The sequence below is a fragment of the Parambassis ranga genome, chromosome 19 (genome assembly GCF_900634625.1).
Source record: "Parambassis ranga chromosome 19, fParRan2.1, whole genome shotgun sequence".
NCBI classification, from domain to species: domain Eukaryota; kingdom Metazoa; phylum Chordata; class Actinopteri; family Ambassidae; genus Parambassis; species Parambassis ranga.
The window spans coordinates 8197487-8224599 of record NC_041039.1 but is presented as its reverse complement, the minus strand read 5'-3'; the positions used below and the strand labels follow the sequence as shown (position 1 = coordinate 8224599).

General features: G+C 41.4%; 2 protein-coding genes across 4 annotated transcripts; one reads left to right on the top strand and one right to left on the bottom strand.

The window, feature by feature from the left end:
- The first annotated feature begins 612 nt into the window (after window positions 1-612).
- Window positions 613-19495, top strand: polr3a (polymerase (RNA) III (DNA directed) polypeptide A). 3 transcript variants are annotated; one of them, XM_028431547.1, is made up of 33 exons: window positions 613-784; window positions 1249-1384; window positions 1503-1640; window positions 1831-2002; window positions 2075-2229; window positions 2370-2609; window positions 2690-2852; window positions 3160-3296; window positions 3387-3490; window positions 3567-3708; window positions 4124-4264; window positions 4364-4433; window positions 4638-4765; window positions 4850-4988; window positions 5192-5356; window positions 5479-5651; window positions 6228-6339; window positions 9384-9502; window positions 9890-10027; window positions 10889-11059; window positions 11342-11455; window positions 12456-12491; window positions 12785-12871; window positions 12952-13034; window positions 13378-13548; window positions 13951-14044; window positions 14186-14278; window positions 14950-15114; window positions 15330-15494; window positions 16376-16507; window positions 16592-16724; window positions 16805-17563; window positions 17986-19495. In XM_028431547.1, exons 1-32 carry the CDS (start codon window positions 741-743, stop codon window positions 16951-16953), a joined length of 4209 nt encoding a protein of 1402 aa, XP_028287348.1. In that variant the 5' UTR covers window positions 613-740; the 3' UTR covers window positions 16954-17563; window positions 17986-19495. The 3 variants fall into 3 exon arrangements, with proteins under 3 accessions (XP_028287348.1, XP_028287349.1, XP_028287346.1); XM_028431548.1 differs by lacking the exon at window positions 12456-12491; XM_028431545.1 differs by having other exon boundaries at window positions 13951-14278.
- A 725-nt stretch (window positions 19496-20220) lies between these two features.
- qrfprb (pyroglutamylated RFamide peptide receptor b) lies at window positions 20221-25842 on the bottom strand. The gene is made up of 6 exons (XM_028431791.1): window positions 25476-25842; window positions 24422-24580; window positions 23763-23824; window positions 21491-21726; window positions 20694-20791; window positions 20221-20609 (listed from the first exon to the last, which is right to left on the bottom strand). The coding sequence occupies exons 1-6, from the start codon at window positions 25840-25842 to the stop codon at window positions 20221-20223; spliced, it is 1311 nt and encodes a 436-aa protein (XP_028287592.1).
- Between the last annotated feature and the right edge of the window lie 1271 nt (window positions 25843-27113).

The following is a 27113-nucleotide window of genomic DNA, read 5'->3' as shown; positions in this document are numbered from 1 at the left end:
TATTGAATATCACTTGTAAGTAAATACAAAAAATAAAACACTGCAATATGAGAAAATACTGTATCTACTGAACCCCCCTAAAACTTGTTTCCTAGTATGTTTTGTGAGCATTAACCACGTCCATTTGAAGATATTACCCAGTTCAGCCTTTAGGTGTCAGCATACAAACTTGGTATTGAAGCAGTGACTTCTCTTTATTGCTGTTGTTGGTCATAGGTTTGTGATGCATTTAAGTGCTTACTGTGAGCTCGGATTTTCCAGTTGATCACCTACAAATTATTGACGAATTCAAATATTTTGTGGTTGTTAATACGCAAACGACAAGACGATTCGCTGAACTGCCTCTTGATACATTGCATATTGAACCGGAACACAAAATGTTACGACTAATTTGAGAGGAGACTTTTCTTTTGAAATTTACAAAAAAAAAAAACATAACATTTGCTGATGGTGACACAATGAAGGTTTTATTTTCATTTTTTAAAAAGTCAATTCAACATACTTAGTTAAAATAATTATAGAAAAAACTATCCTATAGATGAACCCTGAAAGCAGCGCCGCTGAGCCTCACATGCCATCAACACATCGCATGCTTCTGACTGCTAGCATTTCCATAACATGGACAGGCAAAGTGACAGCATGCTGCTTAGCGGATCAGTCTAGTATGCCGTAGTAGAGTTAAAAGAGAAAATAATTGTTTTATTTCTTGTATTGATGTTTGTTTAGAAGATCCTTCCAAAATGGTGAAGGAGCAGTTCAGAGAGACAGATGTGGCCAAAAAGATGTGAGTATAACTGAGTGAGGAAGCCTGCTAGCTTGCTAGCTCGCCTGCTAGCCGCAGTAACTTAGTCGCAACGAAGCTAATGAAAAGTTGTATAGTATGTGATCATGGAAACAAGAGGCTATACGGTCACTACCAGATTGTTAGATAATTAGTTTGTCCTTAAGTATATGTAAATATCTTCAGTTCTGTATGTTGGCTAACTTTGCCATTGTGTTGTGGAGAGATTGTGATGCTATTCCTGTGTCTTATCGACATGTTAGCTAGTAAAGAACTGATACAAACATGTACTTGTGTCAATAGCGGGTTTTGTTTGCCTCTCATCACTGCTTATCACAACAAGAGTACTTGTCCTGAAAAAAAATGTTTCTGTCCAGTAGTGTTGCTGTTATGACAAGGTATGTTATCTGTGTGACATTAACCCTGTGATTTTTCTATTTTTCTGCACTGTGTCTCTTTGTTGACAGAAGCCACATCTGCTTTGGGATGAAATCTGCTGAACAGATGCGTCAGCAGGCCCACATCCAGGTGGTCAGTAAGAATCTGTACAGCCAAGACGCCAAACACAGTCCCCTGGCCTATGGAGTGCTGGACCACCGGATGGTATGTCCCAGACTGCTTACTTATCTTTGAGACAAAAGAAAACATTTGACATTTCTTTTATGAGAGAGTGGGAATTTATTTTCATACTGCAATCTTGTACCTGTAATATTTTCTGCAGGGTACTAGTGAAAAAGACCGGCCATGTTTGACATGTGGGAAGAACTTGGCAGAATGTTTAGGACATTATGGCTATCTGGATCTGGAGCTGCCATGCTTCCATGTTGGCTACTTCAAAGCCATCATAGGAATCTTACAGGTAAGTTTAAAGTCTGAAAAAATAGTGATTTGGAGATTTAGGCATGACCATTTCAGGTGATTAATATAGCCTTATGGAAATACTGCACACTGTGCATTAGGCAGAGTTTTTCTCTAGGTGTCACTAGAGTGTAAAAAATACAAGTCAGTTTACTCGCTCACTCTGAGTTGGTATTTTGTCTTGTACTCAGATGATCTGCAAGACCTGTTCAAGGATAATGCTGACAAAAGAGGAGAAACTGCAGTTCATGGATTATTTGAAACGGCCTAACCTGGCCTATCTCCAGAAACGGGGGTTGAAGAAGAAGATCTCGGATAAATGTCGCAAAAGGACAATCTGTCTAAATTGTTCTGCTTTCAATGGTGAGAAGAGGCATTTGCATTTTAGATTTACTTTACAACATGTGACTTTTTGTCTTTATTTTTATTTTTCAGGACCGGTGAAGAAATGTGGCCTTCTAAAGATCATCCATGAGAAGTACAAAACAACTAAGAAGGTGGTGGATCCTTTCGTGTCAGAGTTCATACAGTCCTTTGATACGGCCACCGAACACAACAAACTGTTGGAACCGCTGCTCAGCAGGGCACAGGTGAAGTTCTTACTTTATTACATTTAATGCTAGGGAAATAATAGGCCTGCCAAGGACTTCAGCAGAGGCAGAGAGTATCAGAGCTGTTTCAGAAATGACATTTTATTATTCATAGATCGAACATTCCTTCATTTTACCAGGAAAACCTGAACCCTCTGGTGGCCCTGAGCCTGTTCAAGAGAATACCTGATGAAGACATCCCCCTGCTTCTGATGAACCCAGAGGCGGGGAAACCTGCTGACCTCATCATCACCCGTCTCCTTGTGCCTCCTCTCTGCATCAGACCCTCTGTTGTCAGCGACCTAAAGTCTGGTACCAATGAGGATGATCTCACTATGAAGCTGACAGAGATCATCTTCCTTAATGATGTCATCAAAAAGGTCGGTAGCATATCCCCTGAAGGAAAGTGATTCTTAGCCCTGTATTGGATACCAACAGGAAACTCTTATATTCTTTTCAGCATCGTATGACGGGGGCAAAGACCCAGATGATCATGGAGGACTGGGACTTCCTCCAGCTGCAGTGTGCCCTTTACATCAACAGTGAACTTTCTGGCATCCCCCTCAACATGGCGCCCAAAAAATGGACCAGAGGGTTTGTACAGAGACTCAAGGGAAAGCAAGGTATAGTGCATATAAAAGTGACTGGGAATATATAAACCTGCACATTTAATAGTTTAGAATCAGTTATTATTACTGTATAAAATGTTTAGTAGAAGGCAGATCTAGTCACTTATCGCAGGCGTGCTCTCTGACACACTTTATGAGAGAAGCTATTATATTTTTGCTGACATTTAAATGTTATCATCTCAAATGTTGTCAGCCTGTAATTTGGCATTTGGCAGATTGTCATTTTGCTTGCACTTGTACACCTCAATGACAAAGACAAAAAGACTGAATAACCAACTGACCGTTTACTATAATAACTCAGGTCGATTCAGAGGAAACCTCTCTGGGAAAAGGGTGGACTTCTCTGGCAGGACTGTGATTTCTCCTGACCCAAACCTGAGGATCGATGAGGTGGCTGTCCCTGTGCACGTGGCCAAAATCTTAACATACCCTGAGAAGGTAAGTATTTCATTTTGTCTACTACAAATACACCAAACAACCAGTTTCTACTTGTTCTATCACATTATCCACATTCAATACTATTTCAAGGTAAACAAAGCCAATCTGGAGCTCATGAGGAAACTCGTCCGCAATGGTCCCGATGTTCACCCCGGAGCAAACTTTATCCAGAACCGTCACACACAGATGAAAAGGTAAAGCTGAGCGCTTCTCTCTCAAATTGAAACCAGCACTGAAGTACTTCTTGATCAAACATTATTTTTTTGCCAGGTTTTTAAAATATGGAAATCGTGAAAAGATTGCTCAGGAACTGAGGTTTGGTGATGTGGTGGAAAGACACCTTATAGATGGAGACATCGTCCTCTTCAATCGACAGCCCTCTCTGCACAAACTCAGCATCATGGCCCACATTGTAAGTTTACATTTTAAAATGTGATCTCATTTAACACTCCTTTTCTGGTTTGCAAGTTAAGTTATCTTAAAGTAAATTGTTAAGATGTCTCCTCTTATGCCAAAAACAGCTCTGTAGTTGACAGTCAGTCAGTGTGACTCATACTTCACTCTTGACTTGCAAAATTATGCTCAGTGCCATGCACAAGTCACTGCTTTGTGACGTTTATGAAGTACATCTATTAAAAGTCAGAGCAAAAGAATGTCTTCCATTTCATGCCTTCACCATAATTTGTATCTACTGAACAAAAATAATTACCTGTTACACACAGAAGAGGTTTAAATTGATGATCACCGGTGTTACCTGTGCTTAGAGCAGCAGGCGGCTTCGATTTGTAACTTCATTCCGCTGATCTGTGTTCTTCTCAACCTCACAGGCCCGAGTCAAACCTCATAGGACGTTTCGGTTTAATGAGTGTGTGTGTACGCCCTACAACGCCGATTTTGATGGTGATGAAATGAACCTCCACCTACCTCAGACTGAAGAAGCCAAAGCAGAGGCTCTGGTCCTGATGGGGGTATGTACTATGCATCTTCATAACATGTGTGAAAGGTTTCAAGGGGCTGTATTGTCAAGAAATTGCAGTTTCACACAAACAATGATCTTTTTCTTCCAGACCAAAGCTAATCTTGTCACTCCAAGAAATGGCGAACCGCTGATTGCTGCTATTCAGGACTTCCTGACAGGTCAGTGTGGTGATGGATGGCAGCCAATCACAGGTCACAGTGTCGAAGTTTTCAGTTTTACTTTTCTTTTTATATACTTGAAAAGAGAAATGTAAATATAAAACTGTAAAGAAGTGTCCATTTTCTACCTGATTGGGTGTGCACCGTAATAGAACTCTGTACATTTCTTCTCCAATATATTAATCAGATATTTCTATCACGTAGGTGCTTACCTCTTGACATTGAAGGACACCTTCTTCGACAGATCAAAAGCCTGCCAGATATTGGCATCAGTCCTTGTGGGAAAAGATGAACGAGTAAAGATCTCCCTTCCTCACCCGGCTATATTGAAGGTATTGTAATCTGGTGAGCCTTTTGCATACAGTTACACCCTGTTTTTGTGTTCCCCCACTAATAATCTGCCTTGTGTCCATCAGCCCATTGCCCTGTGGACGGGCAAACAGATCTTCAGTGTGATTCTGAAGCCAAGTAAGGAATGCCCTGTCAACGCAAACCTGCGTACCAAAGGCAAACAGTACTGTGGCAAGGGAGAGGATCTTTGTTCCAATGACTCCTGTGAGTTTCTTTAGTAAACATGTCCATATAAGTAAAGAGGTTTGCTCACATTTTCCTCTCATGCTTTACCAGAAATCATCTATTTGTAATGTTTAAAAAGGCAGGCGACACATTGTGTTACTCTTTTTTTTTTGCCTTGTCGCTGTTTTAATTCTGTAACTATTAGCATCACTTCTCACCTCATTCCTTTGTCACTTCCCCAGTTGTTGTGATTCACAATAGTGAGCTGATGTGTGGCAGTATGGACAAAGGCACGTTGGGATCTGGTTCTAAAAACAACATTTTCTACATCCTGCTGAGAGACTGGGGACAGCTGGAGGCTGCCAATGCCATGTCCCGCCTGGCCAGACTTGCTCCAGTGTATCTCTGTAGGTGATCTCCAGGGCCCTAAAAGTTAATAGATCTAATGAAATTTCTACAGCAGTAAACAATGCTGCATACTTGTTAATGTGATGTTGAATGTAGTTTTGTTTTTGTTGGCAACTTTCAGCCAACAGGGGTTTCTCCATTGGTATTGGTGATGTGACACCCGGCCAGAGTCTGCTGAAGGCCAAACAGGACCTGCTGGACGATGGCTACACAAAGTGTGATGAGTACATTGAAGCTTTGGACACGGGCAAGTTACAGCAGCAGCCGGGCTGCACAGCAGAAGAGACTCTGGAGGTGGGTGTGCAACATCCGGATCCTCGCCGTTGCATCTTACTCGTCACGTGTGACACATCACATACTTTCATTAAATAGTTTTATTTGGTACTGGATTCTTGATATTCACACCAGTGGTGACTCATAAAGTAGTGTGACTTCCTCTGAAGAAGAATCATATAGTCTTGTGAGAGTGAGGTCTGTAGTTAGGAAAAACAGGTAAAGGATGTTGAAAATGAATTCAGTGCCACAACTCTGCTTGTTAGCAGATGCAGTGTGAATAAAGAGGCTGGATGGTAATAGAGACTGAGACACTAACTGTTAACTCCACTTTTAAAGTTCTTTTTGTTTCTGTACACTACAATAAAGTTGCATGATTTGACAAGTCTGTCAAATTATGCAATTTTTTTGTTGACTTATTTTTTTGTTGACTTAATCATCTACGTACTTGAAAATTCAGGTAGTATCATATATGTGATATATGGAAATTGATGATATATGTAATTTAGTGCAATGTAACTGGTTGCCAATAGGAAAACAATTAAGTGTAGATATTTGTATGTCAGGTGCTAAGGTTATTTTGTTTTTTTTCAATAGGCTCTCATCTTGAAGGAGCTGTCTGTCATCAGAGACCGTGCTGGCAGTGCCTGTCTCAGGGAGCTTGACAAGAGCAACAGCCCTTTGATAATGGCTCTTTGTGGCTCCAAAGGTAAGCTGCTTTGAATAGAAAAATGAAAAAAATGAGAAACTTGATGTACAGACATGACTGCCAATATATGTGCAACAGAAATGGGACGTCAAGGAACAGACCTTAGAGGACACATGGAAATAGGAATATTTTAAATTCTCATCTCATTTATGCTTGAGTGCCTTTAAGCCTGTCTTGGACCTTTTTTTCTCCCTCGAAACATCAAACGGACGTTTGAAAAGATGACAGGCAATCTCCTCACCTCAGACAGTGAGGACACAAAAAGTTTTTTACAGAAAGAGTGCAGTCTCTTTATATCAAAGACTAAAATGTGTCATCGTTGCAGCTTGGACATCAGAAAACATCATCATCCTAATAGAACAGGCATTAATCTTTATGAAAATGTCCAGACATCACCCAGAGGAGCTGTGGGTGAGGACAGAAATGTCCAGACAGTAATGCACTTCCTTGTATACTGTGTGTCTTGATTGCGCCGGTGTGAGAGTAGTGCCTGCAATTTGTCTAGAGAATTCACAGTGAGTGAGAGGGGCTGTTGGTAATGATGATGATGATGATGAAGTTGCACATGTGAATGCAGCTGCCTTCTACTATTTTCTACTAGCCTGTATATTTGTGTCCAGTCTTTCATTGACATTTCCTGCCCTTTCTCTATCAAGAGAGTATTTCCATTACAAAGGAATGTGTCTGAGACACACAATCACATGTTAAAGGGCAGCTCCACAGTTTCAGCACCATCACTTCCAGACGTGATTTATTGTTGATGTCTGAAGATCGGTAGTGAGGAGAGAAACTGTTGAACTGTTGAATATTTTGTCTATAAAAATGTGCCTAAATGTGTTGTTTCACTCAACCCACTGCACAAACCCTAATACATTAAATAGGTGTCCTGATGAGCCTGCTGAGCTTGAGGGTTAGGACAGCGTTCAATATTTCCTCAAACAACTGAAGAAGTTTTGTAACTAAAGAATGGCAATATTCCCATGCACTTGCATGTGTCCCAAGCTGTATACCTGACAGGTGTGAAGTAGACTGGACAGTTTGTCAAGAAATCCCATGTTTTTAAAGAGGTCTTCTGCACAGTTGACACTTTTAGCTTACAATTTATAAATCTGTGTCTGAGCTCTGGATCTGTTCCATCCTCTTTTAAACATGCCACGGTGCAGCCTCTTTTAAAAAAGAAAGGCCTAGACCCCTCGGTTTTAACCAATTTTAGACCAATTTCCAAGCTCCCTTTTATGTCAAAGGTTTTAGAGAAAGCTGTTGTTACTCAAATCCAAGAATTTTTAAAAACAGCCAATGTCTGTGAACTGTTTCAATCTGGTTTTAGGCCTCTCCACAGCACTGAAACTGCTCTTTTAAAAGTTTTTAATGATCTCTTACTAACCCTTGACTCTGGCAACTGTGCCATGTTAATTCTCCTCGACCTGACAGCGGCCTTTGACACAGTAGACCATAGGATTCTCTTGGCTCGCTTAGAGCACTATGTCGGCATAAAAGGCACTGCCCTAAAGTGGTTTGAATCCTATCTGACAGACAGATCCTTCTCAATTCAGATAGGGCAGTTTTCTTCCTCAGTGGCCCCTCTGACCTGCAGGGTGCCCTGGGGTCCATATTCAGGAAGCACAGCATCCCCTTCCATTGTTTTGCTGACGACGTGCAGGTGTATTTGCCCCTTAGAGTTTCTGCCAAAGATTCCCTCCAATCACTGCTAAACTGCATGAGTGATATTAAGAAATGGATGGACCTAAACTTTCTGAAATTAAACGAAAACAAAACTGAGGTTGTCTTGTTTGGTCGCCCCGACCTAGTCCAGGTCCTTGCCAGCTCCCTTGGCCCACTGGCGCCAAACATACAAACTCCTGCAAGGAATCTCGGGGTGATTGTAGATGGTGCTTTTAAATTGGACAAGCAGGTAAGCTCAGTGCTCAAGTCCAGCTTCTTTCAGCTAAGGCCTATTGCTAAGGTAAAGCCATACCTTAGTCAGAGTGACTTAGAGAAAGTCATCCACGCTTTTATAACCTCTCGCTTAGACTACTGTAACTCCCTATATATTGGAATTGGACAGTCAGAGCTTCACCGCCTGCAGCTGGTCCAAAACGCAGCGGCTCGCCTTCTCACTGGGACAAAAAAGCGCGAGCACATCACGCCAGTGCTCTCCTCACTTCATTGGCTACCGGTGAAGCACAGAATTGATTTTAAGATTCTTTTATTTGTTTTTAAGTGCTTGCATGGGCTGGCCCCGGACTATTTATCAGACCTCCTGGTATTACATCGGCCCTCCAGAGCTCTTAGGTCTGCTAACCAAATGGCTCTGAGGTCCCCCGATCTCTTATAAAAACTAGAGGTGACCGGGCCTTCTCAGTCGTGGCTCCCACTCTGTGGAACGCTCTGCCTCTAGCTGTGTGGTCGGCAAATGGCCTCACCACTTTTAAATCTCTACTTAAGACTCACTTATTCACCTTGGCCTTTGCCTGAGTATTGGCAGCTCTTGGGGATTTTATGTTTCATGATTGTATCTTTGTTTTATTGTATTTTACTGCAGTTTATCTCTTTTATGTATTTTATCAGTTTGAGGTTATTTTATGTATTTTAATGTTAAGCACTTTGGTGGGCGACGCCCTTATAAATGTGCTATATAAATAAAGCTGACATTGACATTGACATTGACGTTGACAAATGCAAATAACAGACAGTAGAGTGATTCAGCAGCCAATTTTCATAATTCCAGACATAATTATTATTTTCAGCTGTAGTCTGTCTTTGTTGGAAGAGGACCTTGTTTACCTAAAGCTGCACTGAACATTGCCATTAGCCTCTTGGTGTCCAGAAACCTCAGTGTTATTGTGGTAAGTGTAAGTGTGGTGAACAGCATAATGTTCTATATATGGCTCATTTCCATCTAAAACTAACTTGAAGTAGCCTCAGCTCTTCACCTCAAAAGGATGCTAAACTGGGAAGCTGTATGTTCCGTTTATCATATTTTCTTTATTGTTGAGCCATTTCTTGAGCCTCCCCTCTTCTTCTGTCCCTCACTCTACATACAGGATCCTTTATTAACATCTCTCAGATGATTGCCTGTGTGGGCCAGCAGGCTATAAGTGGCTCTCGTGTACCTGATGGTTTTGAGAATCGCTCCCTGCCTCACTTTGAAAAGCACTCAAAAGTAAGATTTGAATTTACTTCATCTGTTAGATATCCTTATTTTAATATATTTATTGTATGTGTCTCAAAGAGATCATACACCTTGTATTCTGCCTATTCTATAAATAAGGTCATTACTGTTACTTAGCTGTAATGGGCTCTAATCCCACAGTCACTCTCACTGAAATGGATCATTTTCAATAGCTTGTGATTATGCTACCTATATTCTGATTGGCTTCTTTAAAAAAATCAGTACATTCAGTGAGGTGTTTTCTCTTTTCATGTCTGTATCCATTTCCATATGGGTCTTAAGAAAAGTAAGAAAATTACATAACGGCTGTAGCCGTATTTAAAGTGTCTCATATTACTCAGAAGGTTGATTAATGGATCAATAACTATTTCTCTACAGCTGCCTGCTGCCAAAGGCTTTGTGGCCAACAGCTTCTATTCTGGTCTGACACCCACAGAGTTCTTCTTTCACACCATGGCTGGTCGCGAGGGTCTGGTGGACACTGCTGTGAAAACTGCAGAGACTGGGTACATGCAGGTACTGGCTTTTTTTCCCTCACATAATAGTACACTCCGTATGCTTTAAGGTCTTTACTGTGTGTGCATTTTTGTGGCTGCATTAGTAGTAAGTATTCTGTACTACACACAAATACTCAAGTTTTTATTTTATTTATCACATACTAAAATAGTAAGATTAAAAATATTCCTAGAGCTCCTGGTGACTTCTTTAAATCTTCATTTCAGGATTTTGATTTATAAATAAACATCAGTTATATTGTAGCAGCAGAGCCTGTGGCACAAAAATCCAGGAAGAGTTTGATGCTGCAGATTAAAAATAATCTCAGTCATAGCAATACAACAAAATAAAGGACTCAAGAACAACAAAGACCAAGATATATTATAAGAAAAATATATTAAAAAAATATAGATATTTCTGGTGTTCCAAGAGGAGAGGAGTAATCAAAAATACCAACTGTCCAAGAGCAGTGAGACGACTCTGTTAAAGGCAAAAGGCCCATTGAATGTAATTTCTGTTAGCAAGCTAGCTAGAGTTGTTTGGCGCAATGGAAATGGGAGGTGTTGTCTCTCAGATACTTAGAATGTGGACTGAATAGCTCTTTTTTTTTGCCCACTGGGTTATCCAGTCGGATGTGGGTCTACTGTGATAACAATATAATGATAACATTATGTCTAACTGTAGTGTGTGTGTAAGTGTCTGTTCAGGGTTTAAATTGCACATGTTGTCCTAACAACAGTATTCTGGAGAGCTAGAAGTATCAATTTGGCTTGCCTCTGTTTACCTGGATTGTGACTTTACTCAAAGATCTGTCTTTTTCTTTGAATTTCTTTGAATACATCTACATGACATCTTTTTGTGTTTTTCTCATTGTTTGGACAGAGGCGTCTGGTGAAGTCCCTGGAGGATTTGTGCTCGCAGTACGACCTGACAGTACGCAGCTCCACTGGTGACATCATCCAGTTTATTTATGGTGGAGACGGCCTGGACCCTGCAGCGATGGAAGGAAAGGATGAGCCGCTGGAGTTTAAGAGAGTCCTAGATAACATTCGAGTAAGTTTAATCCGAACTGTAACTGTCTTACTCTTCTTTTTTTAAACCAAAAAAAAAATAGGCATCAACAGTTCCATCACTGCCTCCACACACACACACACATACTCACACTTAAACAACAAGTTTCCTTTATGTCCATACCATGAACCAGGAGGCCGTAGTTTATCTCCCAGAGTGATGGAGGTCGCATTTGATCTAATTTTTTTGATCTGACTAGATTGTCAATACTTGGGTTTATGTCATCCATAAGTGAGGTAGTCTGATCCCATCCATCCCCTCTAGGCGGTCTACACATGTCCTGATGAGCCTGCGCTAAGTCAGAACGAGCTGGTCCTCACTGCAGACGGCATCATGAAACGAGCGGACTTCTTGTGCTGCAGAGACAGCTTTTTGGAGGTAAACACGCACAAAGCTCTCTGTTCTTCACAAAGAAATGTGTACATTTAAAAAAGACACCGATGCAATGTAGAACGTGGTCTATGTCTTGCAGTACTTTTCATCCAACACTGTGTGTGGTAGCTTGGAGCCTATTTGCTCAAAGTATGACAGTTTTCGGAACTAGTCAGTTAGCAGGAAAAAACTGGATGTGAGTGTCAAGTGTGTGCAGCGGTATGAGTTTGTGAAAGAAGTGGTGTCGAGTGCCACTTCACCAATAACAACAGCGACTTTTCACAGGACTTCCTGCAGAAAGACAGAACCAGCCTCTTGTTGGTGACACAGGTTTTTATCCAGCGTGTTGACCCAGCTGGCTGTCCTTGTTTGATGAAACTACATGTAGAGGTTGATATTTCAAATGCTGTGAAGGACTGCTTTGTGACCAGAAAAAAGAAAACCCCGGTGTTTGACTGAGTGGCAGCTGAGACAGGGAGTCATTCAGAGTCACTCATGATTTATGATGTTAAGAATGTCAGCTTGTCTTGTGTTCCAGACTGATGTAGCCGATATAAACCTCTAAAATGAGGTGTTTGGTGGGGAAAAAGTTATTTTATTAGTGTTTTGTTTTTTTTTGTTTTTTTAATCTGGGCCTTCAGAATAACATCCACTTTCTTCTCTTCAAAGGTACATCTGTATTATTTTTTTTTAACCTTTATTCACTTATATGATTTTTGGACATATATACTGTATGTAGAAGTCTAGTTAATGATATCAAGAGAAAGTAATTACACCCCTGGTGCACTACATACATGTATGAAATGCAAAAAAATATGCTATTGCAAGTTAATTGATTGACTCACTCTGTTCCTATTAGTGGTTAATATAGAAGATAATTAGGCTTCCTTTAGGGAAATGGTACTCATGGATGTAGTTCAGTGAAATGTCATTCTATGAACTCATTGCAGTTATAAGGTGTGCTATAAGTAATACATGTAAACTGCTTCCTCTTCCTTTTGTAAAGGAATTAACTGACACAGGGACAGAGAAGTACCTGGAGGTACAGTTGCAGGCATGCTGCATTGTCCTGAACTAATTTCAAGAATGGTGTGCAAGCTAGATTGTAAAATCGGCTGTTGTTGCAGTTTGTTAACAAACCAGCCTACATCATTGAGCTTTGACATACAACTGCTCTGTGTAAAGCACTGCTGCTGTTTTGATCGATGTCGTCGTGTTCAACTCACCGTAACTGTTTTACTGTATCTAACCACTGCATGACAGACGTTTATGTGTCACATGCTTGTTTGATTAAAAAAATAAGCTGTCGATAACAGAAGCTTGAATCAATCGCAGGAGATCAAGAAATTCATCAAGAGTATGTCAGAAAGAATCAAGAAGACCAGAGACAAGTACGGCATCAATGATAATGGCACAAGTGAGGTAGGCTGCACACGTTAGAGATCAACACAGCAGCACAACATCTGAGTCTGAATTGCACTTCTTCCAACCTTGTGTTGCAGCCAAAAGTTCTCTATCAGCTGGACCGCATCACCCCCACTCAGCTTGAAAAGTTTCTTGAAACCTGCAGAGACAAATACATGAGGTACGAGAAGTGTTCGTTTCCTCATTATTTTTGTTTCCTGCCCATTCTCAGTGGACTGAATTTATGTTCATATTCTTCCGTTTTGCTGGTTATTTCATACAGTGTGCCATCAGGGAGAAATACTAAACAAAAGTAGTGAGAAGACTGAATTGATACACGTCTACTAAAATTCTGTAAAGCAAAGCCAGGAAAGAAGTTAGTTATAAACTATGAGCCCTCCATCATTTCAGGTCTAAGCTAACCCTGTCCCTGTTCATTTCTTCCTACATGATCATATATTTATGCATACTATGATGATTATGTGGATGAGTGACTGTTTCATCTGATGTGTTTTCTTGTACAGAGCTCAGATGGAGCCCGGCTCAGCTGTAGGGGCCCTGTGTGCTCAGAGCATCGGGGAGCCTGGCACTCAGATGACATTGAAAACCTTTCACTTTGCCGGTGTAGCTTCAATGAATATCACACTGGGGGTGCCCCGCATCAAAGAAATCATCAATGCCTCCAAGAACATCAGGTAAGATTAGTAATTACAGAGATGTTTCTTTGTGTTCCCTTTGTCGTTTTGAGGAGAGGAGAAAAAGAAGAAGCTGTTTTATTCTTCAAAGGAGGCTGCAGGCTTTGTCTCGATCTCTCTGGAAATTATTGCTGCCAGATGGAGCAAGAACTCATTCGTGACCACTCCTTCCTCGGTTGAATGGGAGCAATTCTTGTGTTTGACATTTGCTGCCAGACATCACTGCTGGCCTAAGCCACTATCACTGAGGCATAATGTTGATGTGTGTCCGTGGTTTGGACACTGAATCAGAACATTTCACAGATTGCTGGGCCACAGAAAATGTCTCTTCATCTCACAGTAATCAATACATCCCATATTTATTCGGAACAAACTATTGAGAGTTCTCTGTTCACCACTCAGCACCCCTATTATCACGGCTCATTTGGATGTGGAAGACGACGCTGACTACGCCAGGCTGGTGAAGGGGAGAATTGAGAAGACTCTGCTCGGAGAGGTAGTCAAAACACACTTTACCTTTATCAATAAATCAGAGGCATCAGATGAAAGGAGATGGCTGAAGGACTCCATTTATTCCGGTGTTGCATCAGACAAGTGCCGAACTGTAATAAAGTTCTGCTCTTTTTGTCCTCTACAGATCTCTGAGTACATAGAAGAGGTATTTCTTCCAGATGACTGTTTCATTCTGGTGAAATTATCACTGGAGAGGATAAGGCTGCTACGACTGGAGGTAACACAATGTTCTCATTTTTACAGTTATGTTGTGCCTGCAAAAGTGGGTGCATCAGGGAGCACTGCTAGAACTGACTGTGTCTCCTGCCCTGTTCCCACTTTATTCACATTTCCACAATTAACAAGAGGTTTTAAGCAAATATAGCCAACAGCAGGCAATTCAACTTTTAAAAATTAAACGTTGAACTGATAAGAAATGAAACACAACCTTAACATCCATGAGTTTTGTGAACCTGTATTTTAGAAAATCACAGATACACATCTTAATTGCCTGCAAGAGGTAAACACACCACTTCCTGATTGACCCTAATCAGTCAGGTCATCGCTGTGCAGCCTTTAAATGCGTTGTTTGTTATTAATCTGAATATGTATTACCTCACTTCTGAGGGCTACTCATCACCCAATACATGCTAACTTTGGCTTGATTACTGCAACCCAATACAGGAAAGCTGTCTGAGTTGTCACTTAATTGGAATGCTGATTGCAATTCACCAATAGTGACCACAGATGTCACTATTACAAAGGGAAATTTAAAGTGTCACTGGCATCAAAAAATACTTATTTTGTTGTTGACTGAGGAGGCATAACCTGTTTGATTTGGTTGTCATGGTTGCAAATACATCTTTGTAGCACCTAGCTGAGAGTTTAACATCTCGCTTCATCTTCCAGGTAAATGCAGAAACTGTGCGTTACTCCATCTGCATGTCTAAACTGCGAGTCAAGCCTGGCGACATCGCCGTGCACGGAGAGGCGGTGGTGTGTGTGTCTCCACGAGAGAATAACAAAAGCTCCATGTACTATGTGCTGCAATCATTGAAAGAAGACCTTCCTAAGGTGAGAAAAATGAACTCAAGACACACACAGTTTTCATAGTGTAAGTGGTATCAACTCATTTTTAGATCCATTTTGGTCTTTGAAAAAATTGAGAAAACTTTGTAGTTATTTTTGTTTCCTGTAAGTGATAATCAGGTCAAATCAACACAAATTCCTCTCTTGGCTTCTTTTTAACGCCGTTTGCTGTTTCCTGTTTCCTGTTTGTCATCTGGAAGATTGTGGTACAAGGAATACCTGAGGTCGCCCGGGCTGTCATTCACATCGATGAACAGAGCGGGAAGAACAAATACAAACTCCTGGTGGAGGGCGACAACTTGAGAGCTGTCATGGCTACCCACGGAGTGAATGGAAGCAGGACAACCTCAAATAATACATACGAGGTATGAGTCACAAGAGTTGTGCAGCAGAGTGTGGTGAATGAGAGCGCCGCATGCATCTGTACGCAAATCATACACTGATTAGAACTGGAGTGCCCCAGTGATGCATTTTTTACATCACCTGGCTGCTGGTAAATCAATGCACAACCCTGGTTGATCACTTGCTCCGCTTGTTCAAAATCTGCAAGGCATCCCTTTCAATTCCTTCAAATCTAGACAGAAACATGCATTTATAACTGCTTACTGTGCACATCTGTCAGGAAATGAAGCAACATTTTCAGTATGTCCACACTCCCATCTCCTCTAATCCCTCAGTCATGTGGCATTCCATAAGCTTGTCGACATCTCCTCATTGCTCCCATCAGTTAAGTAATAGTAATGTTTTCATTGCCTGTCAAAAGTACCTGTTAACCCAGGCTTTATTCCTGTAAGGCTTCAATCAGGCATACCCACTCTCAAATCAGCCACCAGTATATCTTTATACTCATGCTTTTATCTGACAATAGAACAATTTGTCCTCACTTTGTGCCTCTGATTTTACTGACAAACAAAGATGGCAGAAAGAGCTGGAGCTGGCACAAAGTTATATTTGCTGCTGCATCAAGTATTCAGCCATGACTATTGTGCATTGGGAGCCTATTATACAGTCACGGCAAAGTGAACCCCACATTTTTATATTTTATGCACTCCTGAATGTTAAAAATAATCTTCAGTTTTGTAGGTGGAAGCTGGCTGCTAAAGAAAAACTGCATTTTATGATACATTCACATTACTAGAAAAAAGTAAGGAACTACTTTAGCTGAACTGAGACAAATCACCATGTTGACTGTGGGTAATCGGCATAAATCAGTGTTAGATTTTACAAACCATGTTATTTGCTCCAGGTTGAAAAGACCTTGGGTATTGAAGCTGCAAGATCCACCATCATCAATGAGATTCAGTACACCATGGTGAACCATGGAATGAGTATTGATCGGCGTCACGTCATGCTGCTTGCAGACCTCATGTCCTATAAGGTATGATTACTCTATCCGGAGGTTTTAAATGTGATTGTGTGTAATTGTGTGTTTCACCTAAATGTACTGCTGGGTCTTTTAAAGGGAGAGATATTGGGAATCACCAGGTTCGGTTTAGCCAAAATGAAGGAGAGCGTCCTCATGCTGGCCTCTTTTGAGAAAACAGCTGATCATCTCTTCGACGCTGCCTATTTCGGGCAAAAGGACTCCGTCTGCGGTAAACTGCTGCCTTGTTTCTGCTAGAATAAAAGTGCACGCCTTAGCTGGGTCTTGACATTTCCTGTGTTGCTGTTTCAGGTGTCTCTGAGTGCATCATTATGGGGATTCCAATGAATATTGGAACAGGACTGTTTAAACTCCTACACAAGGCTGACAAGGATCCCTCTCCTGTCAAAAGACCTTTGCTCTTTGACAATCCAGATTTCCATATACCTCTGATCACATAGCAATGAGGAGAGAAAGCATGTCTGAAGTTTTTGGTTTTTCATCACTGACTGTGAACAGACTTTGAGGTAATCGTCAACAAATACAAAAGTGCCTGACTGAGCGTCAGATAATTTACTTTCTTGGAGACAGCAGGATTGTGTCATCTTCTCGTTTTGGGTGTGATGTTGTTGATGCCACAGACTGCGAAGAGCCAGTGTTTTCATTTTACAAAGCAAGCTTACTGGCACAAATATTCGAGTTATTATTTCTGTTTGAATCTGGAGAAGGAAGAAAGACGTTTGGATGCATTGAACTTGATGTTTTTCTGTTTACATATTTGTAAAACTGCGAATTATGAACACAACATAGTGATAACAGTAAATAAGAATCAGCCTCAAAAAGGATTGTCTTAATAATTAGGCAGAGTGGATGTTTTGGTCTGTTTTGGCACTTATTATTGCATTATGAACGCCTGCTGCTTTACAGCTTTGTTCGACTAGAAGAAAAGAACTTTTCATTCAGCTGCAAAACCCAAGTTAGCTTTTGTTTTCATGATGGACTCAGCTCAGAAAAGGTTCATTGAAATTTAAGGAGCCAGTTTGCTAATATTGTATATAATGTAATAAATATGTTAACTAATATGCAGTGAATGTTTCATGGATCACTGATCTTTTTAAGTAGATAACCTCTTACATACACAGCTGACACAAATGAGTTATGGCAATACCATATATTACACATAAGCTCTATTTTGTTTCCTTAAGTGGGTTGAGCAGGCTACTCGCTGTCTTGAGTTTCATTGTTTGGTCTAACAATTGGGATTAGTATAATTGGTCATGCTTTTTATTGGTTAGAATCAGTGGTCTGTGATGCAGATTAATTGTACTAAGCCTGATTAGTATGAAAAAAGTGAGCTTCTTACAGGTGATGTGGGTCGGATCCTCTAAACTGTTGGACGTCCAGCTATGAACTTGAGATAGTTGCATGCTGTAAAGTAAACGGTATGTCCCCTATGACCAATTACAGTAGTTCTTGCTGTGACTCTGGGTCAGTACTGGAATCCATTAAAACAGCCTCAAAGGAGCCAATTCCAGGCATCTTATTGAAGTAAATTGCAGATATATTTAGTGGCCTAGGGTGGAAAGACTCCGTTATATTTTTTATACCCTCCCTTTTTCTTGGTCTGTCGGAAGAACACTGTTTTTGTCTTTTTTGTTTTTGGCCTGCACTAGCGCTACATCACTCGAAACAGAGACGCTCACCTTGGCTGCAGACCTCACGATCACTCAGCTTTCTCTGGAGACTCTCTTGTGTTTGTTTATATGTGCAGTTAGAGGGTAATGGGAGTCTTCATTAGGTTCTGCTGCTCCATTCCAGTAACAACACACTAAATAATTCATCTCAATTTTATATATACTGACAACAAAGAAACACAATCTAATATGTCTCTTTATTCAATGTCAAGTTCAATATACCAACAGGACTGCACTTCGCCCAATTCAATTCTCACATGTTCCAAAGTACACAATGATGATGATACAATCATCAATATCTGTGTGAGCCCAGACAACAGCCCATCTCTGCGTCAACAGAAGATGTATCTTAAATGAATGATGGGTTTTTCTATGCAGCACAGAACCGTGATTAAAAGCCAGGCTGTCACTACCAAACATATTGTTACACAATGTTTAACTAATTCCAAATGTACAACAAGGTAACATCCAAATGTTGTTTAGACACCAACATTACAAAATATTGCACAGCACCAGTAGGTAAGCAAACACTTAATACTTAAACCAGTTTATCTTGTGTTTATGAAATGTTCCAGTCTGTGTTTAGGTCTGTGCAGTGACACCTTTTAAGTGTGTGAAACAGCTTCATTATTAATTCACTGTGATTTATCTTCGATTCATTTTTAGCTCATCGTTCACTACCGAGCAACACATGTTCAAACTCTCCTGTCTGCTGTCTGATCAGACAGTGATGACCTTTGTTACACTTCACTGCATGTCTGTGTGTACTCATGTATCAATCATGAATTTATCACTTTCATTGCAACAAGGATTCACAATTAGCATTATTAAAATTAGTTACCTTGTGATGTTGCTTTCAAATTTGACCCCTTTAGCTAGTATCTTGGCTAACAGGTCTTGAATATTTGATTCTGATAAATGTCATATGTCAGTTTTTGTCCCAACCCAATCTAAGAAGTCAAATTTGTGAAGTTTATTTACTTATTTATTATTATGAGTTTTCTGAATTTCCAGGTGTCTTTAAATGCGCCATTACTCTTTGGTATGGGGGGCAGTGTTGCCTCGGAAAAAGTGAGTAGTAGTCCGTAGTGGATAGAGCCAGAAAAATGACTCCTGTCATACTACAAGCACATCTAACCACTTTATAGCTGCGTCAGTTGTTTTCAATCAAACAAAAGCACTTTTGATGCATTCTCAATAGACCACATTTCATAAAAAGAGCCACAAATTTGTTACTGTATTTTGCAATACAATGGTATGGACATTTTCTTCTGCTCTTAACAACAAAAACCCATCATATGCACAATAAAAAAACCACACAAAGACATAACAATAAGCTGCACATGCTCACTGTTGTTATCTGTGTCCTCACACGGAGTGTCCACAGGAGAGCAGTGCTTTGTGTGTAGCGGTGTGCAGCTAAAGCTCCCTGTGTGAAGAGCTTAAAGAGCGGTATTTAACAGAACAATGAAACAATGAACCTGTGATCTTAATATTTTTATAGTATAAAATAAAATGTGAGGATGACATGTTTTTCTGTTACAGATGCTGTTTAAATCTGTACATGGGCTTTTGTTGCAGGGTCCTCTGATCCCACAGTTTTTATGCATTACACATTAAGAAAAGTGCAAAGCAGTAGTGTTTGTCAGGTTTTCTTGAAGAGGTAATTGTTGATTGTTAGAATAAAACATCTCTTTTATTAAAATAAAGGTCTGTAGTCAGCTGTAGAGATTATTTACACGATAAAAGTGGAGGCTGCTAACAGGATGGATCTGTGAAGTCCTCTGCCCAGTTCAGTCCAAACATGGTGGCTGAATGTCCTGCAGATTTCAGAGACAACAGAACACAGTTACATTCCTCCGGCTGCACTCCTAATGCGCTCTCACTCCCAGCACTGCAGTATGATGCCAGGCTGTGAGACCAGAAATCACTTTGTGACGAACTTGCAGCTGCTGGCTTCAAGTGTCTGTGATTGTACACAAGCAGGAGGGTCGAGTTCAGCAGTTAACATCTGACCTTCATGTCTCTTGCTTCTCATTTGACCTGAGAGGAGCTGTTGGCAGGCAGCTCCGTTTGGATTGTGGAGATTTTCTCTCCTATTATTTCCAGGGAGCTCTCTCCATGTGATGAGCTCGAGGGGCCTTTCTGTTGCTCCAGGATGTGGTCCTCGTCTGGCTTCAGGAAGGCTTCTCTGCTCTGCGGTTGAATGAACTGCACACTCAGCCTGGGCGCCACCACTGCACCTCCCTGCTGGTTCGGCTTTCGGATGCAGTGGGAGAGGGTGGAGACACAGCTCTTCTTGAAGTTCTCGTTCATGAAGGCGTACACAATGGGATTGTTGAAGCTGTTGAAGAACCCGATGGCCTGGACAACAGCGATGATCATGTTCACCGTGACTCCGTCATATTTGTTCTCCAGGTCATCTGGACAATTATACAAACACAGATGCTCTTAATTAAAACACAATAACCATCTTCTTCCTCTTTAACGCATCCAGACATACTTACAGTACTCAAACAGCATGTGGACCGTGTGGAACGGTGCCCAGCAGATGGTGAACAGCAGGACAATGGTGATCATCATCTTGACAGCTCTTTTCTTTTTCCTGGGAGGTAAAAGCAGACTCATAAAAATAGACAAAAACAACATGACAGCATTTCTGATGTGACTTAATAACAAACAAGCAGATCTCTCCATTAAAGGGATCTGCAGCAGTGAGTCAGCATGAAAAACATCCGGACGCTGACTGCTGGACACTCACTGGGACTGGCTGCTGTTACTCTTTAACTGAATATAGAAAGGGCAGTGCAGAGGATAAGGACAGCAAATGTGTGTCTAATGCTATTACTGTACAGGTGAATCGAATTTCCGGCAAGGACATCAGCTGTGTCTGTTGTGGGAAAATGCCATATGTCCTGGTATCCTTTTTTTATGGCTCCCTCTCTTGCCCATTAAGCGTTCATAAATTCTGGGCAAAATAATGAGGTCAGGTCTCAGGTGACCCTGAGCTTTTTTTGTGCTATATCAAAGCAGGAAGCCGACAAACACAGAAACAGATCATTTAAATCCTCATTATGTGCTCTAGAGCTGCAACAGATGAACAAATAGAAGTTTGGAACATTTTCAGCTGCACAACCAAAAACTGCACTGAGCTGACACTGTACTGTAATATGTTACAGGTAGATCTCAACCTTTGTACCTGTCCCGTTTGTACCTGTGTCCTGACAGACCAGTCGGAGTCACTAGTGTGACAGCTGTGACCTTTGACCTCGCCCTCTTCTTCTTCTATTGGCTCGCCACCTACCTGGAAATCTTATTGACCTCCCTGTGGTTCATGGTGTTGAGCACCGAGGCGTCGCCCACCCTCTTGCGGATCCACAGCTCGATGCCGATGCGTGTGTAGAGGAACAACATGGCGGCCAGAGGGAGCAGGAACAGCGCCACCATGATGAAGGTGGTGTAAGCCTGCCTGTGAGTCAGGGAGCTCCATCTCTCCTGACAGCACACATGGTAGTGATCATACAAAAAGTCGTACTTCACCTGAAAGAGTAAATAAAAGCCCGGAAGAACAATCAAGACAGGTGAAGTAGCTCAGACTGACAGGGTGGTGTTTACCTGACAGCCTGTGACAGATGACATTGACATTTTCTTACAATATTAGAATGACATGGGGGTCATATGGTTTCACAGCCACTTTCAGTGAGTGGATGTGACATATGGCAGAGGTAAGACAGCTTACATTGTGACTACTGACGACCATTGAAGTTAGGTCAGGGGTGGCCAAACTTTTTTCGGGGAGGGCCAGATTCGATAATGCGAAACTCTCCGAGGGCCAACAGTCCCCGATGTCATTATTTTAAACAATAAAAACTGTGTATGCTGTTTTGTAATATGTTATATCTTATACAGCAAACAAAATAACATCTTAGCATTCAGATGAACAGATCAGAAAATGTTATCTGAATTTCTAGCATAAATTTAAAACATTCAGAAACTGTGTGGTTGTGATAACAGAGCAACAGGCAAGTTATTGACTCTACTGTGAAGGTGAGATCAGATCATGTGTGGCAGGTCTGGTTTAGGAGCAGCAGACATCAGTAAAATGTCAGGTAGACTAGGTGGGAGTCATTTAGTGCTGATCTCAAAGGGTCTGGTAATTTAATGTTTACACAGGTTTGCAGTGCATGTCAACGAGACGTAAAAACGTGATGACGTGCCTTACGACAGATGCGTACTGAATGACGGAGTCAGTTTGAGAGAAGTGCCGCGTCTCTGTACAGCTGACAGTTTAACAACAGAGAACGTTAACAAGCAAAGGGACTGATCTGCTGCTCCAATAAAACATCACAGTTTATAACAGTCACTCCGCTTTAACTTCTCTAACGGCTCCAGCATCGCTCCCTCCTGCCCGGTGCGGGCAGGAGCGGGCAGCAGGGAGCGACACGATGGACAGGGAGAGGGACGCTCCGCTCCACTCCCCTGCGCTCCTGGAGCCCCCCAGTACTCCGGCACGTTCCCCAGAGAGGGACGCTCAATGCTGCACGGGGAGGTTGCTCTCTGGCCAGGCAGCCCGCTCCCATGCGCCCCGTCTATGAATTCCAATAGGGCTTCTATACTACAACTAATAATAACAATATTTCGTGCGCACGTTATACATAATTCGTGGCCACAATTTATTTCTTTTTTACCGTGTCACAGAGGGGCTCCGTAGTTTTGGAGAACTTCACTTGTACAGTACAGAAGCTCTCTGATAGCAGGTTGTATGCAGAAGCATGTTTAGTCTCGTAGTGAATTGTGTCGAAGTGCTGAACCGGTGTTGTGCACCTTCCGAGCCCTCTGCGTAGCTGGAACCAACAACAGCCCTGCAGCACCGCATGACGCACCACGATGCAGACAGTGAGAGGGATAATGTTCTGCTCAGAGAATCATGATGCAAACGTTACACAATGAGTTAAAAACAAAAACAAGAATTGCCTGTTGATTTTGTATGATTTACTCTGTTTGGCTGGCGGGCCAAAAATAACACATTTTAAGAGAGAAGCCGCGGGCCATAGAAAATCCGACCGCGGGCCGCAGTTGGCCCGCGGGCCGTAGTTTGGACACCCCTGAGTTAGGTGAACATGTAAACACATTTTGTATTTCTAAATTTTTCTGATCTGACTCTGGCCTGGAGACTGTGACAAGGTGACCTTTTAAAAATTAAAAAAGTATCCTTTCTCTGAAAAGCCCAAGGCTGCTACTGGCATGAATTCAGATTTGTTTTTCCAGGAACAACCAAAATCATCTGCTCCCACTTATGTGCTGTACTTAAATGCTCCAATGATGACTAATGCACAGGTATATGGTGACATCAACTGACTCATCTTAGTGTCTAGTCCAAAAAAAATCATCCAACAACCAACCTGAATGATGGAGGCGGTCGCTAGGCTTTAGACAAAAACCCTAGCCAGCTAGCTCACCCATCCATCTAGCTGAGATCTGTATGGTTATCAGTTTCTCGTCTGAATGGAATCACTTGTGTCTGAAGGAAGCTGAAGAAAGCTATTTTACTAGAAGCTGGCTCTGAGGGCACTTACCTCCAGCTGCTGCACAAACAACATCGGTGAACCCACAATCACTGAGGCAATCCATACAATCCCTGTAGGAAGACAGGCACGGTATGTAATACATGCAGATACAGTGTCACTTGTTCAGGATATATAGTGTAGCAACTACACTAGCAGCTGGTGTACAATTACATCCCTCACTGTTGTAAATAGCAGGTTGTTAAGTGACGTTCCAACAAGGTTCCTCCATATATATTTGGTCTTTACTCCAACAAGGCACAATACAGTGTGCCACATGATTATTGTTTTCCTTTCTGCTTAGTTTTTTTATCTGTTTTTTTAGATGACACCTTATTAAAACAGCCAAACTGAAATATATTTACTCTGACAATGTATTTCTTTGTGCTCTGTGCAGGTTGACAGTGTTTTTGTAATTGCTCTCACTGCCAGCAGGGGGAGACATACTTTCTGCACTGCAGCTTTAGTGTCTCTGTTTCAAAGCATGCTGAAGGTTGCTATGAGTAATTAGGGTGTAGAGATGTGGTGTTAATTAATATAGCATAAAGAACACTCAGAGGGAACATAACACGATGCTTATTTACTGAATCAATGCAGTCTTTCATGCATTCACAGAATGAGAGAACACACACCTGAAAGCATAATAAGCCACTCATGTAAACAAACAATACCTAGCATCTTGTATGCTCTTTTGGACGAGTACTGCCTCCTCATTTTCAGAGGGAAGACAATGCCCTGGTATCTCTCAATGGCGATGCAGGCCATTGTGAGGATACCTGTCACGATGGCTGTCGTCTGTACAAAAGGAACCGTCTTACAAACCAGGACCCCTGCAGAGATAAACAAAAACAGTGAGGTGATGAGAAACAAGGAAACGACTGCTCCTTGTCCTCGTCTTTATCTTCCTTTTCACAGATAATGAAGCACGGAGTAGGAGGCCACACATTAAGTCTACCCTGAAATAATTGTGACCATGATTTAATAGGAGCACATGCCTTGAGGTGGCTGTCATCCTGCTATGATACACAAACAATAACTCTAATGTTCTGCTGACATGGAATCAAAGATGAGGCAAACTGCTTTTTTTCAGAAGTTGGCTTTATATTGTCAGGTGTGGGTGCAAATTATAATAAAAAAAAACATTCATATGCAGAGCAGTACCTCACAGCCTTCCTTATCAGTTTGACTTATTTTGTATTAGTAATAACAAAATGCTTGCAATCTTTTCAATAAAAAAACATTTCTAATTGTCTTCAGCTCCTCTTCTCCTTAAATCCCTAATTTAACAGCACATGTCTGGGGGCTAAATAAACACCGTCAGCTGTCAGGTTGGAGCCCGCAGAACTTTCCTGCTGCCGCCTGTCCCCTCAGGATTCTGATCCAAAATAAACATGTTGTTTTCACAGGGGGCTCTCTGTCATTTAGCTGTATTACCTCCTCCTGAAAAGTTCATTCCTTGAAGGGATCAGTGTTTTGTTTGCTTGCCAGTCGACATAATTGGCAGTGTTTGCCTACGGCTCTGTGTGTTTTTACGCGATAATCTGTCGGCTTGGACTCAATTATGAATTCCATAAATTGCACACGTGCGTAAATCCGTGCGTAGTCGTTATGCTGCTCTGTGTGCGCGCTCTGCAAAACTGTTACAGATGTATATTTTAATTACATATGTATTCTCACACTGATGATTAATGTAAGAAAAGTAGTAAATGTAAGTTTTCAACTCACCGCCGAACCATTCAGAGGAGATGTTCTGCAGCAGGGTAAACGGTATGCAGAAGAAAGTGATGAGCAGGTCGCTGACTGCCAGAGAGCAAATAAAAATATCCGTCGCAGTCTGTATCGCCCTTTTCTTCACAACTATATAGATGACCAAACTATTCCCAGCCAGAGCCAAGACGAAAATCACCATGTATATAATCACGAAGCTGGTCTTGGCGCTGTACGGCAACTCAGGGATGTAAACGAGCGGCTGGATGTTGTAAGTGTTGATGAACTCCTGTCGGCTCAGGTTGTAGTATTGGAGCATCTCCTGCAGCACCTCCGGGGTGATTTTGGTGGACCCCTGCCCGGAATCTGTCGAAGCTGCTGCCATGCTGATAGAAAACCAAAGTTGGAGGTTGAGGGCAGAAGTCTTCTCCTCTCTGTTCTAACCCACAGGTGCATGTGGATGCTGCGCTGCCTCTGACGTCCAGAACCTGCCGCTGCTACTGCAGCTGTTGATCTCTGTGAGTGTGAGTGTGTGTGGACTCTGCTTAGTAGAGGACAATCAGGGGTCTGCTGGTTTTATCATATACAGTCAGTACAGTAGCTTTGGCAACCCTTTGTTTTCCAGCCTTTTTTCTAATGTAGGAATCCAATATATTAAAACTAGAATTATATTTTATTTCTTGTAAAACTTTTGCAAAATGACTCAGCTGCAAAGCTGTGAGTGTAAAAACAAACAACTTATTGTAGAAAACTGAAAAATAATAAGTTCATTTATCAGGGAGATTTGAAAAACAAACAAATGACATTTTTACTCAATATTACTGACTGCTAAAGGACTGAAAAGTATTTTTTCTCCAACAATTCAGACACACAAAAGGCTTTGAATAGGAGCCAAAAAAAAATCTTCCATGTCCTTGACAACTGACAACTGGTCTGGTCTGGTTATACACGTGCTGCTACATCCTCTGCTCCTTCTCACATCCTTCTCACACTCTCATTCAGTACAACCTGATCATCAGTCCACCTACAGCTTCCTGTGTCTATGCATGTACAGATACCAGTGCAGTGTATTGTGCATGTCAGAATACATCCAACAGCAATACAGCCTGATGTTTTTTCTGCAAACTGGCCACAATTATCTATCTATCTTAATAATCTTGCTGTTGCAGCTGATAGGTTGGAGCATCTATTATTTCACCCAACTGGATTGCTTTTTGCTGTTTTGCAACCTTGACACCTTGATCAGGAGGCAGAGACATTTTTGGTTGTTGATTAGCTGAACGCAACATTGGCCACTGAGCTGCAGAACTTCTTTAAGAAGTTAAGTTACTTAAACCCATGAAATAAAAAATAAAAGCAGATGAAGACTTATCCATGTTTTAATGGTAACAGTGTGTCTGGATGTGCGGTGAGGCCAGTTTTACCAAGAAGAAGTGAAAGTACTGTACTGTACAGCCTCTTTTCATTCAACCCAACAATTAGCCCAATGAAGACACAGCTCACCTCAGCTGAATACATGAATACAAAGAAAGGGAAAATGCACAGACCGAATCAACACTACAGCAACAACAACAAGGCAGTGTTTCAGTGTGTGAGGGTGCATCGACTATTTTTAGCTAAACATGTGTCCATTATTTTTTAAGGCAAGTAAGATTT

Bases quoted from the DNA above. Each gene is read 5' to 3' on its own strand.
- polr3a (XM_028431545.1), top strand. From the start codon at position 741: ATGGTGAAGGAGCAGTTCAGAGAGACAGATGTGGCCAAAAAGAT. The intron at 11,060-11,341 runs GTAAGTTTAATC...CATCCCCTCTAG, and splicing joins GAGTCCTAGATAACATTCGA to GCGGTCTACACATGTCCTGA. The intron at 15,495-16,375 runs GTATGAGTCACA...TATTTGCTCCAG, and splicing joins CCTCAAATAATACATACGAG to GTTGAAAAGACCTTGGGTAT.
- qrfprb (XM_028431791.1), bottom strand. From the start codon at position 25,842: ATGGCAGCAGCTTCGACAGATTCCGGGCAGGGGTCCACCAAAATCACC. The intron at 21,727-23,762 runs GTAAGTGCCCTC...TTACTCTTTCAG, and splicing joins TGTTTGTGCAGCAGCTGGAG to GTGAAGTACGACTTTTTGTA. The intron at 20,792-21,490 runs GTAGGTGGCGAG...TTTACCTCCCAG, and splicing joins GAGGTCAATAAGATTTCCAG to GAAAAAGAAAAGAGCTGTCA.